General features: G+C 41.5%; 1 protein-coding gene and 1 pseudogene across 2 annotated transcripts in view; both read right to left on the bottom strand.

The window, feature by feature from the left end:
* ALDH1A2 (aldehyde dehydrogenase 1 family member A2) overlaps positions 1–18811 on the bottom strand; it is a 121134-nt gene that overhangs the window by 11214 nt on the left and 91109 nt on the right. For both annotated transcript variants that reach the window (XM_017896437.1, XM_017896443.1), the window contains one exon: positions 855–957. In XM_017896437.1, the coding sequence (XP_017751926.1) occupies positions 855–957 (103 nt within the window). The remainder of the gene's footprint in view (positions 1–854; positions 958–18811) is intronic.
* On the bottom strand, positions 12089–18097 carry LOC108544581 (calponin-2 pseudogene; annotated as a pseudogene).

Below are 18811 nucleotides of genomic sequence, written 5' to 3'. Positions count from 1 at the left end.
AGGCATAAGGATTCTGATTTTCTTGACAACTAACAAAGAGCTAAAGCTGAACTCTGCAAATTCCAAGCTGGGGTTGAAATTCAAGCAATCTGCTTTCGGTTTTCTGATCTCTCTGGTGGTGAAACTGGGAAAGCAGCTCTGCCTGGCAAAATGTGAAGAAAAAGAAAAAAGAATCACTGAATGAGATGTTGGGATTTCCTTACCTGGAGAGCTTTTCAAAACGGAAAGGTCACACCTGTGCAGAATGGCCCAGGTGGCATCCTTCCTAGAGACATGGGGTTTCTCAGTTACTGCTCTAAGCCTCTGTAAGGTCCTACTGGCAAGGTGGAATCATCCCAGCTTTAGGACTACACATACCGAACTGACCCACGTGTGCTGTCATCCTGACTGAAAGTCATGGGACTAGCAGGAAGGGGCTGGAACTGACTAAACAGAAAAGGGGCTGTGGGTTTGGAAAATGCTGGCAGGGCTGATGAAGTTGGACTGATTTATAATGGTCTACCAGCCATCAGGCACAGTTGAAAAGTTACAGATTTATTGTATCTAGGCAGAGAGACTATCCTTCAGGTGCTCAGCAGCTGAGACCGTTGCTGTTTAAGCATATGCCACTGAACAAGCCTTCATCTCATCCCCCATTCACAGATTCAAAATGGCTCATTAGTGTCTAGAAAACGGTTCAGTCGTCAACTGAAAAGTGCTTTTTCCCCATTATCAAACTATTTTCTCTTTAGAGATCTTCTTGATTGCCTTTAGCTTCAAAGATCTTTTGCTAGTGTCCTATAAAAAGGGGAGATACAAAAGAGAGTACCATAGGGTGTATGCTGGTTCATGTATGGGACCTGTCGTTGACTTACAATCAGCATCAGCAAAAATAATATTAGGACTTTTGCCTCCAAGTTCCAGAGTTACTCTCTTCAAATTACTTCTTCCAGCTGCTTCTTGGATAAGCTTTCCAACCTGAAAGAAGGGAAATGGAGACAGGTTTTGCACACCCTGCAGCTGAGACCGTCACTGGTCAATGCCAGCTCAGGGTAACATTGGGATGCAACAGTAACAAACGCTAAAAGGCAAACCAACCCAGCTCTTGTCATTAACTTGGGTGTACAAGATATAAGTTAGTGGGGTACAGTTTAATGTCCATGCTGGAGTGAACTGGAAGATAGCTTTAGTTTCATGATGGAAGGAGTAAGGAAAAGGGAGTTAAATCTGGAATCTTCATCACTGAAAGATTTCTCTAAAGACAACTGGCAAGCAAAACGTAACTGGAGATTTCCATCACTGTATTGTGGCCTTTAGCTTTGGACTCTGGCTCCAAAAAAAGTCAACTGGTGCCACTTTAAAGATATCATGAGGGTAAAATAAATTGTTCATGTATCTCCCGAAATGCCAGGCATGACTTTTATTACATGCTCCAAAGATACCATCAATATTATACCTCTGCCTCTGCCTAGAGCTACAGTGAAAGGATACCAGTTGAGAATCTGTCTCTTTTTGTGCAATCTTGTAAATGCCGTTTATCTTGAATCCAACAAAACAAGAGGCTGAGTTAGGAGAAAGCACTTGCCAATGAGTACACTCACATTGGCAATGCAAATGAAAGTCTCACAATGGAAACAAAGATCCACTACTTAGAGGCCCTGCTCAAGGCACAACTCTACCTCAGTGATGGGGAGTGCTGTCACCTCCTTTGGGTCCACTTCAGCTGAAAAGAGCTCCCTTGCCCAAGGAGATGCCCTCTTCCAAGTGGCCCATATCCACCCACTGGTAGTGGCAGGGTTTGTTTAAAGGTCCTACCCTTTCAGCCTAGCACAGGACTGGGCTCTGAGGGGCTGTATATACTCCATGATGACCCACGTGACTGGCAGAGGCTGCGTCAGACCTGTATTGCAGTTTCACTTCCCCATGGCCACTCCCCTTCAGCAGGGATCCCTAGTCAAATCCTGCAAGCTAAAGTACAACTCTGTGAATGCTCCCTGGGAATCTAACCTGCAACGGGGTGCGACTCTACTGGACAGCATACGCCACTTTACGGAAAAAGGAGAGCAGAGCCACCATATAGCCCATAGAGGCAATTTGGTCTTGTTGAGATGAAGAAATGCTACTTGTTCCTGAAATTTTCCTGAAAATTAAATATTTTAAAAGCCTGGGGAAGAGAAACGCTACATTTACTTTCAATTCCTTCAGTCCTTTGTTGAGATCCTCCAGTGGGACTAACGACTTTGCAGACAGCAGATAATCCTGGGTAGGAGAAAAGGCTCTGGAACCAGGCTGCCCGGATTCTTTTTTTTTTTTTTTAACCAGTTCTATCACTTAATAACTGTTTCAGCCTAGGAAATTTATTTACTATCTCTGAGCCTTGGATCCTCCTCTGTAGGGGGGATAAAAATACTATGTACTTTAGAATTCTATTTTAAGGATTAAGTGGTGTACCATATATGGCACTTAGAACCCAGCCTGGCACATAGTGAGTGTGCAGACATGCTAACCATGAGCAAGTGTGAGAAGTGAGGGCCTCCCCTTTTCTTCCATGTTCAATGGAGAGAAATGGGGGTGATGTTAAGGAGATGGCTGGACCTTCCAAAACAGGTCTCCCTCTAGATCTCCCAAACTGCCTATGCTATTAACTCCTTCAGAAAAACAGTGGGGAAACTCCAACTTTTCCTCAGTCTCCAATGTCACTCATTACCTGTAACTCTGTCTCCTTGTAAAAAAGATTTTGAAAATGTATCCCCATCCTGAGAAAAGCCAACCTTACGGGGGGAAAAGTGATGTCTCTGAAAGAGGCAGAACTAGAGTTTCTTGGTTTGCTGAAAACATTACTCATCAAGGTATTGGAAAATGCTAACACCTGGCCCTGAAGTTTGATGGGTGAGCTGTGGCCAACCTGCCAGACTGCCTTTCGCTTGTCAGTTTGTGTCTCTTCCACTTCCAGGCAAAGGCCTCAGGAAGACCTGGGCTCAGTAAAGGCCCCGTTCTCACACAGACATGTTCCTCTGAGAAGAAAATAGGCAGACACAAAGGGAAGGAGAATCTGGCCCTCTGTTCTGGGAATGGTGAAAATTATGACTGGTAAGAGGGGGAACTCACAGTGAAGGGCAGTTGGGGAAACAGCAATCCTCTGACTTAATGCCAGCACTCAGGGAGGGGTGTTCCCTGAGGATGCTGTCGTCTGTGACTGTCTGCTCTTCTGAGAATGTTAGTGTGCTTGCTCGCTCCGCTCTGGGGAATCCAAATTAACTGATGTGGACTCATTTTAAAGTCCAGGAAGATAAAGAGGTAACTGCTTTCTCAGCAAGACAATTACTGGAATTCACAAACATATTATTCATTAAATTAAACTAATATTTATTCAGTAGTCTATGTTAGATATTTACAAGCATTACATCACTTAAGCCTCTCAAAAACCCTACAAAACAGGTTTTATCTCATTTTAGAGGTGAGCAAACTTGAGTTAGAAGTTAATGAATGTCACCAGGCTCCCCAGCTGGTTCATGACAGAACCTGTTGGACTATCTGCAGGCTGATACCAGGGACCAGGCTTGGATTACTCCCTCTCCTTCCCTTCCTTCCTCCCAGCATTCTGTCATTTTTCTGTTCTCTTTTCTACATTTACTGAGCACTAATGTGTGCCACATACCATCAAAATCTTATCCCTGTACTCCAAGCTGATTTCAAAGTAGGCAGGCATATCACCTCTTGAAGACACAAATAATGTTCATATATCATCAGTTACAAAACAGAACACAGATTCTGCCTTCAGGTTTACATTCAAGACACAAGCAAAAGCAAGGAAAAATCATGAGTTTTACACATAGTAAGATACCGAATAAATATGTGGGGTTGACAGACACTGCTGGCTCAGCTGGCATTACATTTCTGTTAGCCCTACTCCCTGATACTCATCAGACCATTCTAGAGGTTATTTTTTTGCCACTAGAAATGTCGGCCAGTGATTATATTCATGGCTACAGTACCTATATAAAAGTAAAAGTTCCACTCAGTCTATGATCATCAGAGAAGAATACCTAAGAATAATTTTCCCTGCATCAATGCTTTACCAGCCTTTCCTTAGAAATCAAATTTGTGCTAAACACCACAAGGCAAAACTCAGATGAATAATACCTTTCCCCTTCATCTTTGAAAGAAAGTCGAGTTGCAGTTCAAGACAGAATGGGATGTGTTAGCCTATGGGAGAACCACTTCCATCTGGAGTGGCCTCAGGACAGGACAGGACACTCCTGAACAACCCTGGCTTTCACCAATGCCCCTCATTCAACACATATTCATAGTTCTCCTATGTGCCAGGTGCACTCTTGGGCATAGTGCCTTACCAATAAGGAATGCAGAGCTAAAAGGACTCCCATGTAAACCTAGTAGGTGTTCAATAAATGTGGCTTTGCAGTTCACTAGGGAAAAAATCTGGGTCTCATTTAATATTAGATCGGAACAGATTAAGTTATAGTTCCTCAGTACTTTGTTATAACTCAAAGGTTTCCTAAGTCAAAGTCTGTGGCATTCGAAAGTCTAAGAAAGAACAAATTACACTTAAAACAAAAGCCTAGGATTGACCAGTCTTCTAAAATGAAAAAGTTTCACTTTGGTTCCTGAGGGATACTGCCCCTCCCGACATGACCAGAAGGTGGGAGTGCATGGCAAGATAAAGGAGGCTGCAAGGGTGCACAGGTCTTCCAAGTGGTTAAAAGGCAAGTTGATAGAGATGTACCTGATGATACCAAGTCCTATTCTGATGAAATTGGCAATTTGTAAAATAAAACAGGTAAACATACAGTTTGAGAAATCAAATCCTGTATATGATGTAATATGGATTAAATAGGATAAACGCACATAAAGGCACAGAGATCAAAGTTTTAGTTCGCTGTCATCTTTTCTTCCAAGCAGAAAAGATTTTACAATGCACTCGTGTGATACCTTCTGCCCCATTGCTGACAACCTGGCTAATTATAACCATATTTAGGCTTATATATTTATAAGCCCACATTGAGTCTTATACCTCCTGCCCCAATTGACCCACAGGAGTCAGAAGACCTGGTACTACAAACTCTAGCTTCTAATGAATCTTCAATTTGGGAAAGCCACTTCACCTCCTCCTGGGTCTCAGTTTCTTCATCTGTAGAATGAAGGCACAGGCCAAGTAACAAATCTCTCCCTTAGTACTCCAGTTAATTGAAGGAGTTAAAAAAGACAGATAGGACTCCTAGGGACTCTGCTCATTCTGAGAGTCTGTCCACAATTCTTGTGTTTTTCTTGCCTTGTGAAGCAGAAGTAGCTTGCTACAAGTAGAACACCACAGCTGCACTGAATGACAGAAAAACCTCATTTTTTTAGTTTCCCTGCACAGAGCTCATTATGAAAGAGTAAGTGATAGTGTTCCTATCACGCAGGTTCTTAACTTTGTACTCCCTGCAGAGCCTCTCAGCTCCGGGTACCCCAAACCTGTAAGGGCAGTGAACTGGGGGCTTCTCCACACATAATGAAACTGGGCTAATTCTCAGCAGGAATGTTGGCACAGTTCAACTCTGACTCCCATCCTCGTTTGAATAGGCCTCAAGATTGATACCAGGAGTATCCCTGGAAGAGCCACAGTGTACTGGAATCATGTTCACAGCAATGCGGCAATGTAGGGGAAAGCAATTTGGGACTTTGCAAGAAAAATAATTTGTTATACAGGACAAAAAGGAACACAAAAGGCTTTTCATGCCCTCTTTATTCAGGGCAGTTGCTCCCTGAACAGTTTTGAAAGTTGGGTAAAATGTTTCTTTTTATTAATTACTCATATTAGGGTGAGTTCCTTGTCAGAGCTATTTTATTACACATATCAGGGTAGATATCTTCTCAGAGATATAATACCTTTTAAAATAGAAAATAAATCTCTACTAGAGATCCCAGTAAACTAGTCAAAGATGCCTGCTTTTTGTAATATCTTTTCATAAATCCCAAATAGATCTACTCTCTGCTTCTTCCCTGTTCTCCTTTCTTAATTTTCATTGCTATGCTTCCTGGTTCCAACTGTGTTGGGAATAGAAATGCCAAAAATATGGGGATTGGGTATTTGAAGTACCCAGAAATAACAGGCCAAATTAATCTGTCCAGATTTCCACCAGAAACAAACAAACCCAAGGCACTGAAGCAGTTCCTTTATGTGGTAACAGCAGTTTAAACCTTTATCTGTGGAATTCAGATTATGAAGGCCAATATAACCACTATGTTTCCAGCCTTCTTTCCCACCATTCCCACCACCACACGCCCACGACTCTAACCACACGAAACCACTTGCCCTTCCTGGAACATGCCTGTGTGCCTTTGTATAAGCTGCTCCATCTACCTGCAAAGCCTTTTCACACCTTGCTTACTTGATGATAAACTCATTTTTACAGAGATACGACTTTCACCTCCTCTGAGAAGGTGGCTTTCCTCCCCTACCTTCCCTGCAGGGTTTGGTGTTCCTTCTCTGATCTCACAGTGCTATGTACATAACTCTCACATTGTGCTTAATGGCTGTCTCCCCCACTACAATGACTGACTTTTAAAAAAATATGTGTATGTACACACACAAGACTTTCTTTTAAGACAGGGTCTCACTCTCCTGCCAAGGCTGAACTGTAGTAGTATGATGATGGCTCACTGCATCCTTGAAATTCTGAGTTTAAGCAATCCTCCCAACTCAGCCTGAGTAGCTGGGAGCACAGGCACTTGCCATCATGCCTGGCTAATTAAAAAAATTTTATTTTGGTACAGACAGGGTCTCACTATGTTGACCAGGCTGGTCTCAAACTTTTGGCCTCAAGGGGTCCTCCTGCCTAGGCCTTGAAAGCACTGGGATTACAGGCGTGGGCCACCAGGACCCAGACGAACCTTAAATAATGCGTTAAGTCAATAAGCCTGAATATAAAAATTGCTTGAGAGCAGTGGTGTGATCACGGCTCACTGCATCCTTGGACTCCTGGGCTCAAGTAATCCTGCCTTTCAGCCTCTCGAATAGCTGGAACTACAGGTGCACACTACCAAGCCAGGCTACTTTCTTTTATTTATTTTTAGTTTTGCAAAGACCAGGGCTTGCCATCTTGCCCAGGATGATCTTGAACTCCTGGACTCACACAATCTTCTGGTCTTGATCTCCCAAAGCGCTAGAATTATGGGCGTGAGCCATTGTGTCCAGCTAATGTTATTGTTGATTGAGCACCTATTCTGTTGACTTGTTTTCACAAACATTTTATTTAATCTTCATGACAATCCTGGGAGGCAGGAATTATTATCCTACTTTATAATTGGAAAAAAGACTCACAGAGATCAAGTAATGACTTGCATACAGGCACCCACTGAGTGGCAGAGCCAGGACTGGTCTCAGAATGTGCACATCAAACCTCAGGTTCTTTTCTCTCCTCTTTTCCAGACCTCCTCTTGGGGATTGGGTCCCCTTTGCTGTGAACAGCATTTTGACAGTTAAACGCATCACTTACCACTAACATGTTCTAGGATCAACTACCCTGTACATTTAGCCATCCTTTTTTACATAATACTCTGCCATTTCTATTTTAGATAAGCTTTAAAAATCAAGGTTTTGATTGTCTTGGTCTGCTCTGATAGGAAAAAGCATGGAGTAGTCAAGAGTACTCTATGTCCCATTAACTAGGTGAGCTAAAGGGATCAACACCTTAGGACCTGTTCAAACTCAGCCTGAGTATTGAGGAGAAAGCTAACTGCAGAATCTTTGACTTAGAGAATAAATCATGGAATCTCATCCAGCAGGCAGAGACTATACCATACTTTTTTTTATTCTCCAGTCTTCAAGTTTTAAGAATTTTTAAAAAAGAGTAGTTTTATGCTAATAGTTTTAAACCTACAAAACCAAACGTTTTTTCACATGAAACTGGTTTTTTCAATACCTTTATGACATTCAATCAAACCGATATTTTTTAATAAAATAGCAAATGATTCACAAATGGACTCACACAACCTTAGAAAAAAGCTTATTAGCTATTTATAGCTATAACTGTAGCAAGCCACTTCCCCCAACCTACAATGAGGGGCGAAGCTAACTAGGAGGGAGCTGAGCTGATTCATGACTCAAGCAGTAGAGATGGTGCTTGTATCATGCAACATGACATTTATCTCACTTAGGAAATGAAAGGAGAACCCCAGCTGCGTAAATTAGAATGAGTGATAATACAGCTGTTAGCTACAAACATTTGTTTGGCACGAATCAATCCGGACTCTCCTGTAGTTTGCTTTGATGGTCTCTCTACTATCTTGTTGACTAATGATGAGATCATTGTTTGTTAACCTCACTGAGTAAAGAAAACACTATCCCAACCAAAATGCATACTGTTTCCCGCACTTTATTGAGGTTGTTTATTGACTTGTGTTTATAAGAGCTCTTCTATATTTATTAAATATTTACATGCATTGCTTATGTATTTAGCTGCATAAGGAGAAATCAATCCCATCTTTAATCTGAGTAAAGTTGTTGGCTTTCTATAGGCCTTTTGCTTTAGTAAAGTGGAAAGCAGCTACCTCAAATAAGATTCTTGTTGTTAACTGTTCCATATACTTTGTAATGTACCAATAGGTCCCATCTCCCTAAGGTGATCACAGCAGAAGCCATGTTCAAATCCATATTTAACGGACATGTTCACTCTGGAAGAATCTACATAACTTCTCAAGTATCCTGCAAAGTTAGAAAAGAATAAATGGATAAAGAAGTAAATAACTACAGCTGAAAAGGGGTTTGGGGATTATGTGATCATTTGATTTGCCTGTGAAAATTCTCCATCCACAACTAATATGGAAATTACAAGTTGGCTTTTATATTCTAGAACAATGCTGTTCTCCCTTAAGTCCTCTAGTGTCTGCCAATAATGCCATTCCAGAGAAGAAACTAAGAGATAACCTAGACGTCACAGGATCAGTTCCCCTCCAAATGAATGTAAGCCTCTCTAGAGAGAGAGAAGAATCAAATGTAGATTCTGTCAGAAAATGTAGCTGAAACTTGCTCTATTCACACTGCAATAGGCTACTTAATATTTTAAGTATTCCTAAAAGCAAAACAATTCAAAGAGCCACCTTCCACCCTATTCTCTTTCCCAAATTCTCCCTTCTCTCTCTCAGTTCCCTATTGAGTATCTCAGTATTGGAAGATTGCATATGTAGTTGTTAATGTTTTATTTGTGAAGATAAAAAAAATTCCTGTTGTTATAAAGCTACAATAGTCAAAATAATGTGGTACTTGTGATGTAACAGTTACACAGATTACTGAAAAGAACAGAGTATAGAAATAGACCCACATAGGGCCAGGCGTGGTGGCTCATGCCTGTAATCCCAGCACTTTGGGAGGCCACAGCGGGCAGATCACGAGGTCAGGAGATCGAGACCATCCTGGCTAACACGGTGGAACCCCGTCTCTACTAAAAATACAAAAAATTAGCCAGGCGAGGTGGCGGGTGCCTGTAGTCCCAGCTACTCAGGAGGCTGAGGCAGGAGAACGGCATGAACCCGGGAGGCGGAGATTGTAGCGAGCTGAGATGGCACCACTGTACTACAGCCTCGGTGACAGAGCGAGACTCCGTCTCAAAAAAAAAAAAAAAAAAAAAAAGAGAAATAAGACCCATATAAATATGGAAAACTTATGCTTGAAAAAGGCAGACATCACAAAGGCAATTCAATGGATCCAGGGCAGTCTTTTCAAGAAATGGTGCAGGAACTATTGTCATTATCTATCCATCTGTCTAGCACTTGGATCCTTACCTCTTAACATACTCAAAAGTTAAAGTAGATCATAGGCCCAAATGTAAAACATAAAACTATAAAATTTCTAGAAAAAAGCATACGAGACAGTCTTTGTGATCTTATGTTAGGCAAAGATTTCTTAGACACAGTACCAAAAGCCTGATCCATAAAACAAAATATTAATAAACTGGACATCATCAAAATTAAAAACTTCTCTTTAAGAGACACTGACTGGGAGAAAATATTTGCAAAGCACAAATGACTTTTATCCAGAATATACAAACAATGTTCATTACTTCAACAATACGAAAAACAACCAACCCTCGTCTCCAAAATGTGCCAAGATTTAAAGATACTTCACCAGAGAAGATACACTGTGGCAAATACGCAAATGAAAGGACAGTCAATGGTAGAGAATTGGAAATTAAAACCACATTGAGACAACACTATATACCTACTTGAATGGCTGAAATGTAAAAGACTAACCACATCAAATGTTGGTGAGCAGGTGAAGGAATTCAAAGTCTTACACGTTGCTGGTAGGAATGTAAGATGGTACAACCGACATGGAAGACAATTTGGCAGTTTCCTGCCCTACCACACAATCCAGCCATTCCATTCTTAGGTATTTACCTAAGAGAAAAGGACATACATGTCCATACAAATATTTGCACATGAGTGTTCATAGAAGCTTTAATTTGTAGTAGTCCCAAAACTGAGAACAATCCAAATGTTCATCAATGGCTGAATGGATATTAAACCTGATACAGGTTGAATATCCCTTATCAAAATGTGTGGAACAAGAAGCGTTTTGAATTTGGGATTTTTTCAGATTTTGGAATATCTGCATTACACTTACCAGTTGAGCATCCCTGATCTGGAAATCCAAAATCCAAAAAAAGGAAATGCTTCAATGAGCATTTCCTTTGAGCATGATATTGTTGCTCAAAAAGTTTCAGGTTTTGGAGCATTCCAGATTTCAGATTTTTTGAATTCAGAATACTTAAACTGTATACCCATAAATGGAATACTACTTGGCAATAAAAAGGAATGAACTGATACAACAACATAGATCTCAGTAACTGTGCTGAGTAAAAATGGCCAAAAGAGTATATACTATATGTTGCCATTTATATAAAATTCTAGAAAATGCAAATAATCTATAGTGCCAGAAAGCCTGGGAATGTGGGGGTGGGGGTGGAGAGAGAGATTACAAAGGGGCACTAGGAAACGTGAGGGTGAGGGACATATTCACCATGAACTCTACTGATGGTTTCACAGGTAGATGGATACACATGCCAAGACATATCAAACTTTGCACTTTAAATATGTGAAATCTACTGTATATCAATTACACCTCAATAAAGCTGTTAATAAAGGTACATTAAGCAAAAATGTTAATTCATTACAGAAATTATGCCATATATCTCTTTGTTGTCCTTTGCGGACTACTGGCAGGAAAATTACATTCAATCTACCTGATGACTTAACACATGATATAATGGCTATAATCAAAGTAAAATTCATTAGAAATAAATTTATTATATTTTGAAATAGAGTCCAACAGGCGAAAATAGTGAATTAAAAGAAACTTCCAAGGAAAAGGTGGTGAAAAACAGATCAGTGGCCAATAAAATAAAGTCTGATGACTGGAGTGAAAAGGAGGTGATATTTGAGATTACAAATCCAAAGAATAAAGCATCATAGTCACTATAAAGTTGATCAGTTCTTATTTATATGCATAGAAGTTAGAAAAAAAAAAATATTGAGCTAAGGCTTCCCTGGCTAGATAAGGGAAAAAAGTTCATTTCAGGTAGAAGAAATGGCATGTGTCAAGTCACAGAACTGTGAAAGGCATGTCTCCTTTGGGGTTTCACAAGCAGTTTAGTAAGGCAAGGATACAATGGGCAGGTGTAGGAAATGAAGGTGATGAGAAAGGTAGGGGTCAGGTCATGAATCAATCTGTTACCCTAAGAAGGTTGGATTTGGGTATATGATGGATACCCAGGTAGAGATGTCCACACTACAGTTAGAAGTCTAGTGCTCAAAAGAGAGGTTGTTAATTTAAAGCAAGCTATTTTAGGGAAATCTCTTGACATAGTGTGTTGATTCACCCATTTCATTACTTCCATACTGGTAAACAAATAATTGAATCAATTAGCTTGGAAATGGTGGTTACTTTCCATGTTTAGAAACCAACACTTACAATAGTTATAACTGAAATTAACCATGGGCCTTCCCTAAGGAATATCACTTTAAGCAGGTAACAGCCAAATCACCAAAAATTGCTTAAGAAGAAAATCTCATCAGCCAAGTATGGAAGATAAAATTTCCTATGAATTCCTTAGCTGATTCCCCAGGCTCCCCTGAACAACTTATGCAGGGGGAACATAAGGGTCCTGGGGGCACTGGAGGTGTTTAGCTGTGCTAAACCTACAAAATCAGGGACCAGGGCTGGAGCACAGAAGAGGAGAAGGAATAGAGAAAAACTCAGGTGATTTTACCAACAATCAGCCCTATTTGCTGTATGCTAGGTGAGCCTCGATGGCTTCACTGGTAAAACATGGAGTGACTTAAGGGCATCTTTATACACACCAATGCTTGGTACACAGTGGGAAAATAAAAATACTTATGGAATGAAAGAGAAATCTCAGTTCTAAGATTCTCAAAGTCATCTCTCTTTTACAGCTAAACAGTTTGTTAGTGGCTCTGTGGGTCCAAGGGCTGCTCCACTATAAGAGCCACAGGAGTGAGGGGAAACTGTAACTACAAACAGATTAAAGTGGCAGAGGAGTAGCAATGGTATTACTTGTTTAAGCAGTGTGGCCTATAGATATGTCTTTTTACTTTGCAGCTGCACTGTATGAGCCAGAGCTTCTTTCTGAGAAATAGAATCAAAGTAGAACTTTGCTCACATGCCCATATGTACCCGTCTTAAGTCAGATGTTTACTATATTGCCAGTTCTGTATAGTTTTATAGTATGTGTGAGCTTTTAGAAATGTCTGCAAACTTTTAATACTGGCAGTTTTTTGTTTCTTGGTTAATTTATGGTTACAGGGAATACACTGGACCATGTCCTTGCTTTGCTAAGCTGACTGTGAATTCATTTTTTTTCCTTAAGGTGGATTCCATCAATTATCTCTCTCTTGACCAACTATAGACATAGCAAACAATATGAGTGGTATCTTTCAGTTTATGCCAGTGCTTTATTCTAGCACAGGTTAACAAACTCAGAACTGTGGTTTTTTTCTCAAATGGGCCTGGAAACATCTTCTGGAGTATGACCCAACTATTCAAATTATGTGTAAACTAGTGATTCTTAAATGTCAATGAATGTAAGAATCACTGGGTAAACTTAGTAAAATGGGAATTCCTGGACCTATTTCCAAAATTCTAACTTCAGAAAATCTTGAGTGGAGTCCAGAAATCTGTTTTAATAAGCACCTCCAACCTCACCACTGTAGGTGAGGTGGTCTTTACACAACTACTGAAAAACAAAGGAAACTACATAATATTTTTCTGCAAAGAAATTTCTCCCTACACCAGAATTCCATTCTGGCAAACTCAGTTTGAAGGAGTAGCCACTACTCTAGGCCACAGCAAGAAATCGTAAGTGAGTTCCTTAATAGGTACCAGGCATCTTCTTCTAGCACTGTATTCTTTTTTAAAATTATACTTTAAATTCTAGGATACATGTGCAGAATGTGCAGGTTTTTTACATAGGTATACATATGCCATTGTGGTTTGCTGTACCCATCAACCTGCCACATCTACATTAGGTATTTCTCCTAATGTTATCCCTCCCCTAGCCCCCCAACCCCTGACAGGCCCCACTGTGTGATGTTCCCCTTCCTGTGTCCATGTGTTCTTATTGTTCAATTCCCACTTATGAGTGAGAACATACGGTGTTTGGTTTTCGGTTCCTGTGTTAGTTTGCTGAGAATGATCGTTTCCAGCTTCAGCTTCACCCGGGTCCCTGCAAAGGACAGGAACTCATCCTTTATGGCTGCATGGTATTCCATGGTGTATATGTGCCACATTTCTTTATCCAGTCTATCACTGATGGGCATCTGGGTTGGTTCCAGGTCTTTGCTATTGTGAATAGTGCTGTAATAAACATACGAGTGCATGTGTCTTTACAGTTTAATGCCTTATAATCCTATGGGTATATACCCAGTAATGCAATTGCTGGGTCAAATGGTATTTCTAGTTCTAGATCCTTGAGGAGTCGCCACACTGTCTTCCACAGTGGTTGAACTAATTTACACTCCCATCAACAGTGTAAAAGCATTCTTATTTCTCTAAATCCTCTCCAGCATCTGTTGTTTCCTGACTTTTAATGATTGCCATTCTAACTGGCATGAGGTGGTATCTCATTGTGCTTTTGATTTGCATTTCTTTAGTGACCAGTGATGATAAGCATTTTTTCATGTGTCTGTTGGCCACATAAATGTCTTCTTTTGAGAATTGTCTGTTCATATCCTCTGCCCACTTCGTGATGGTTTTTTTTTTTCTTGTAAACTTGTTTAAATTCCTTGTAGATTCTGGACATTAGCCCTCTGTCAGATGGATAGATTGCAAAAAATGTTCTCACATTCTGTAGGTTGCCTGTTCACTCTGATGATAGTTTCTTTTGCTNTTCCACAGTGGTTGAACTAATTTACACTCCCATCAACAGTGTAAAAGCATTCTTATTTCTCTAAATCCTCTCCAGCATCTGTTGTTTCCTGACTTTTTAATGATTGCCATTCTAACTGGCATGAGGTGGTATCTCATTGTGCTTTTGATTTGCATTTCTTTAGTGACCAGTGATGATAAGCATTTTTTCATGTGTCTGTTGGCCACATAAATGTCTTCTTTTGAGAATTGTCTGTTCATATCCTCTGCCCACTTCGTGATGGTTTTTTTTTTTCTTGTAAACTTGTTTAAATTCCTTGTAGATTCTGGACATTAGCCCTCTGTCAGATGGATAGATTGCAAAAAATGTTCTCACATTCTGTAGGTTGCCTGTTCACTCTGATGATAGTTTCTTTTGCTGTGCACAAGCTCTTTAGTTTAATTAGATCCCATTTGTCAATTTTGGCTTTTGTTGCCATTGCTTTTGGTGTTTTAGTCATTCAGTGTTTGCCCATGCCTCTGTTCTGAATGGTATTGCCTAGGTTTTCTTCTAGGATTTTTATAGTTTTAGATCTTACATTTAAGACTTTAATCCATCTTGAGTCGATTTTTGTATAAGGTGTAAGGAACAGGTCCAGTTACTGTTTTCTGCATATGGCTAGCCAGTTTTCCTAACAGCATTTATTAAATAGGGAATTGTTTCCCCATTTCTTGTTTTTGTCAGGTTTGTCAAAGATCAGATGGTTGTAGATGTGTGACGTTATTTCTGAGGTCTCTATTCTGTTCTATTGGTCTATGTGTCTGTGTTGGTACCAGTACCATGCTGTTTTAGTTACTGTATGTAATCTTACAGAAAAGTTTGAAGTCAGGTAGCATGATGCCTCCAGCTTTGTTCTTTTTTCTTAGGATTGTCTTGGTTATACAGGGTCTTTTTTGGTTCCTTATGAAATTTAAAGTAGTTTGTGCTAATTCCGTGAAGAAAGTCAATGGTAGCTTGATAGGGATAGCAGTGAATTTATAAATTACTTTGGGCAGTATGGCCATTTTTGTGATATTGATTCTTCCTAACCATGAGCATGGAATGTTTTTCCATTTATTGTGTCCTCTCATTTCATTGAACAGTGGTTTGTAGTTCTTGAAGAGGTCCTTTGAATCGCTTGTAAGTTTTACTCCTATTTTATTCTCTTTGTAGCCATTGTGAATGGGAGTTCACTCATGAGTTGGCTGTCTAGTGTTGGTGTATAGGAATGCTTGTAATTTTTGCACATTGATTTTGTGTCCTACAACTTTGCTGAAGTTATCAGCTTAAGGAGATTTTGGGATGAGATGATGGGGTCTTCTAAAAACACAATCATGTCATCTGCAAACAGAGACAATTTGACTTCCTCTCTATCTGAACACCCTTTATTTCCTTCTCTCGCCTGACTACCCTGGCCAGAACTTCCAATACTACACTGAATAGGAGTGGTGAGGGAGCGCATCCTTGGGCTGGTTTTCAAAGGGAATGCTTCCCGTTTCTGCCCATTCAGTATATTGGCTGTGGGTTTGTCATAAATGGCTCTTATTATTTTGAGATATATTCCATCGATACCTAGTTTAATGAGTTTTTTTTAGCATGAAGAGGTATAGAATTTTATTGAAGACTTTTTCTGTATCTGCTGAGATAATCATGTGGTTTTTGTCACTGGTTCTGTTTGGTTCTGTTTGCATCCCAGGTATGAAGCCGACTTGATTGTGGTGGATAAGATTTTTTTTGTCCTTACAGACAGAGGTTTTATTTGTGTTTGGTCCACAGTCGTATTTTACATTATCTCATCGAGCAGGGCCCCTGGGTGGGGTGTCCCTGTGCAGTACTTGGCGGGGCATGTGGCCAGGGGAGATGGAGCAATATAGCTGGCAAGGCCCAGAAGGGGAGAAGGGCTGGTGCCTACTAAGGGGCCGGGCACAATGGCTCACGCCTATAATCTCAGCACTTAGGGAGGCCGAGGCGGGTGGATTACTTGAGGCCAGGAGTTCGAGACCAGCCTGGCCAACATGGTGAAATCTCATCTCTACTAAAAATACGAAAGTAGCTGAGCATGGTGGCATATGCCTGTAATCCTAGCTACTTGGGAGGCTGAGGCAGGAGAATCCCTTGAGCTCAGGAGGTGGAGGTGCAGTGAACCAAGATGATGCCAGTGCACTCCAGCCTGGGCCACAACAACTAAAAATAAAACCTACTGAGGCTACAGTGGGGTGGGGATTTGGGATTAGCCCCAACAACTCAGCATTCCACTTCCTTGTATGGAACTCACTTTTCCCACTGGGCCCTGAGGCAGGTCTGAGGTCTGTTGGTCTGAGGGTCCTAGGGAAAGCCAGCCACTTGGGAGCCTGAAATATTTAGTATCATAGCCAGGTTCCCTTTCCCAGGGGACTCATTTCCCAGCACCCTCCCCACTGTCCTCACCCCATTCCTTGGGGGAAAATACGTATTTTTCTTTTGTTAATACTTCCTGAAACTTTTGCAGCTATAGAAACAATAAACTGATCAGCTGACAAAAGTGGGAAGAGGTGAGGCAACTGGAAACCTTCGGGGACTGGTTCCCTCCAAGCCCATGTCTCTTCTCCCCAGCACAGCTCTGCTGACAGCCTGGACGTGCCAGCAGGGACCCTTACCCTACACATATTGGGATATGGCCTTGACCCCTTCCCCCACAGCCTGGTGGCTCAGTCCTGCGAGGGACCAAGGCAAGGGGGGGAAAAGCCCTGCTGCCTGATTCTATCTTGCCACTCAGAGACCCTTGGTTGACTGGCAGCATTGAACAGGTTAAGAAAGAAAAAAAAAAGATGAAAACATAGAAAAACCCAAAAAATCCAGACAGGGGGACAATGGGGGGAGAGAGTGCTGGCAGCCTCACTAGCGTAGCTAGACTCCTCCTGGTAGTAAGGGGGATATTCAGGGACCTCTCCGGGCAGTTGCCAGCACCCAAGGGAGCCCTGTTGGCCACTGTGCCTTGCGGGCAGTACTTGGGGTCATATATATACTGGCCCAGGCCAAAGACCTGGCTACTCTGGTTGGCACCCTGGGTGTAGCCCATCTAAGGGACTTGGAGGAATTATCACTTGTCGGTTCCCAGCTTGGTATCATAGATGTGCCATCGCGTCCCATGAGCCGTCATGCTCACCTGGCTGGCACACTTACTTGTATCCATCTGGAGGCTAATGGTCGAGGGGTCCATGGGGGGCAGGATGTGGTTCTTGGGGTCATAGAGATGCCTCCTTATGCCATACACGGTCATGCCTGACTGGTAGGCCCATTTGTTGGTGCCCAGCTGCAGCCTGATGATGCAGTGAGCGGCCTTCATGGTGGCGTCATTGAAGTTCTGCTTCTGCTTCTCTGAGTACTTGACGCCAATGTCCACCCCGCTCCACGGCCCCTTCCCTGCTAGAGCAAAAAGAGACACCTGCACGTGCCTCATGTTCCCACTCTCAAACAGGTTGTTGGCCTTGAACATGTCCACGGGGTTCATGCCATAGTTGACCATGGCCTTGATGATGCAGCTTGTTCATGTGTATAAGATAATCCCGTCCTTCAGGCTCTTCTGGGAGACAGGGTCGATGGAGAGGTCTGGTGAGTCCCTTGATCCAGCTTCAGAGCTCTGCCTCCTTCTGGGGGTCATATTTGGACAGGAGCCAGTTCTTTACCTCGGCTGACAGCCCATACAAGAGGCCCTTGTTGAACTGTGTGTAACTCATGGCTGGGGGGCTGCGGGATGGGGTTGTGCAGGACAGGGGTGGATAAGCTTTTTGATGTGCTGCTGTATGGTTCATCAGGGATATTGGCCTGAAATTTTCTCTTTTTGTTGTGTCTCTGCCAGGTTTTGGTATCAGGATGATGCTGGCCTCATAAAATGAGTTAGGGAGGAGTCCCTCTTTTTCTATTGTTTGGAATAGTTCCAGAAGGAATGGTACCAGCTCCTCTTTGTACCTCTGGCAGAATTCAGCTGTGAATTTGTCTGGTCCTGGGCTTTTTTGGTTGGTAGGCTATTAATTACCGCCTCAATTTCAGAACTTGTTATTGGTCTATTCGGGAAGTTAACTTCTTCCTGGTTTAGTCTTACAGTATTCTCTGATAGTAGTTTTTATTTCTGTGGGATCTGTGGTGATATCCCCTTTATCATTTCTTATTGTGTCTATTTGATTCTTCTCTCTTTTCTTCTTTATTAGTCTGGCTAGTGGTCTATCTTGTTAATCTTTTCAAAAAATCAGCTCCTGGGTTCCTGCACCATATTCTAAATCCAGTACATTATTTCACCAAAAAAGAAAAAGGATTCCTAATCAGTTTATCCAAGCAAGCACCCAGGCAGTCTTCCAAGAAGTGAAATAGAAGAGCAAACATACACAAAAAAACTTATTGGTAGCCAAAATTATTCGTAAAATATTTACAAAAACTACAAAATAAACAAAAGG

The sequence above is a fragment of the Rhinopithecus bieti genome, unplaced genomic scaffold (assembly GCF_001698545.2).
Source record: "Rhinopithecus bieti isolate Rb0 unplaced genomic scaffold, ASM169854v2 scaffold_947, whole genome shotgun sequence".
Classification (NCBI taxonomy): domain Eukaryota; kingdom Metazoa; phylum Chordata; class Mammalia; order Primates; family Cercopithecidae; genus Rhinopithecus; species Rhinopithecus bieti.
This window is presented reverse-complemented; position numbering and strand designations above follow the sequence as displayed.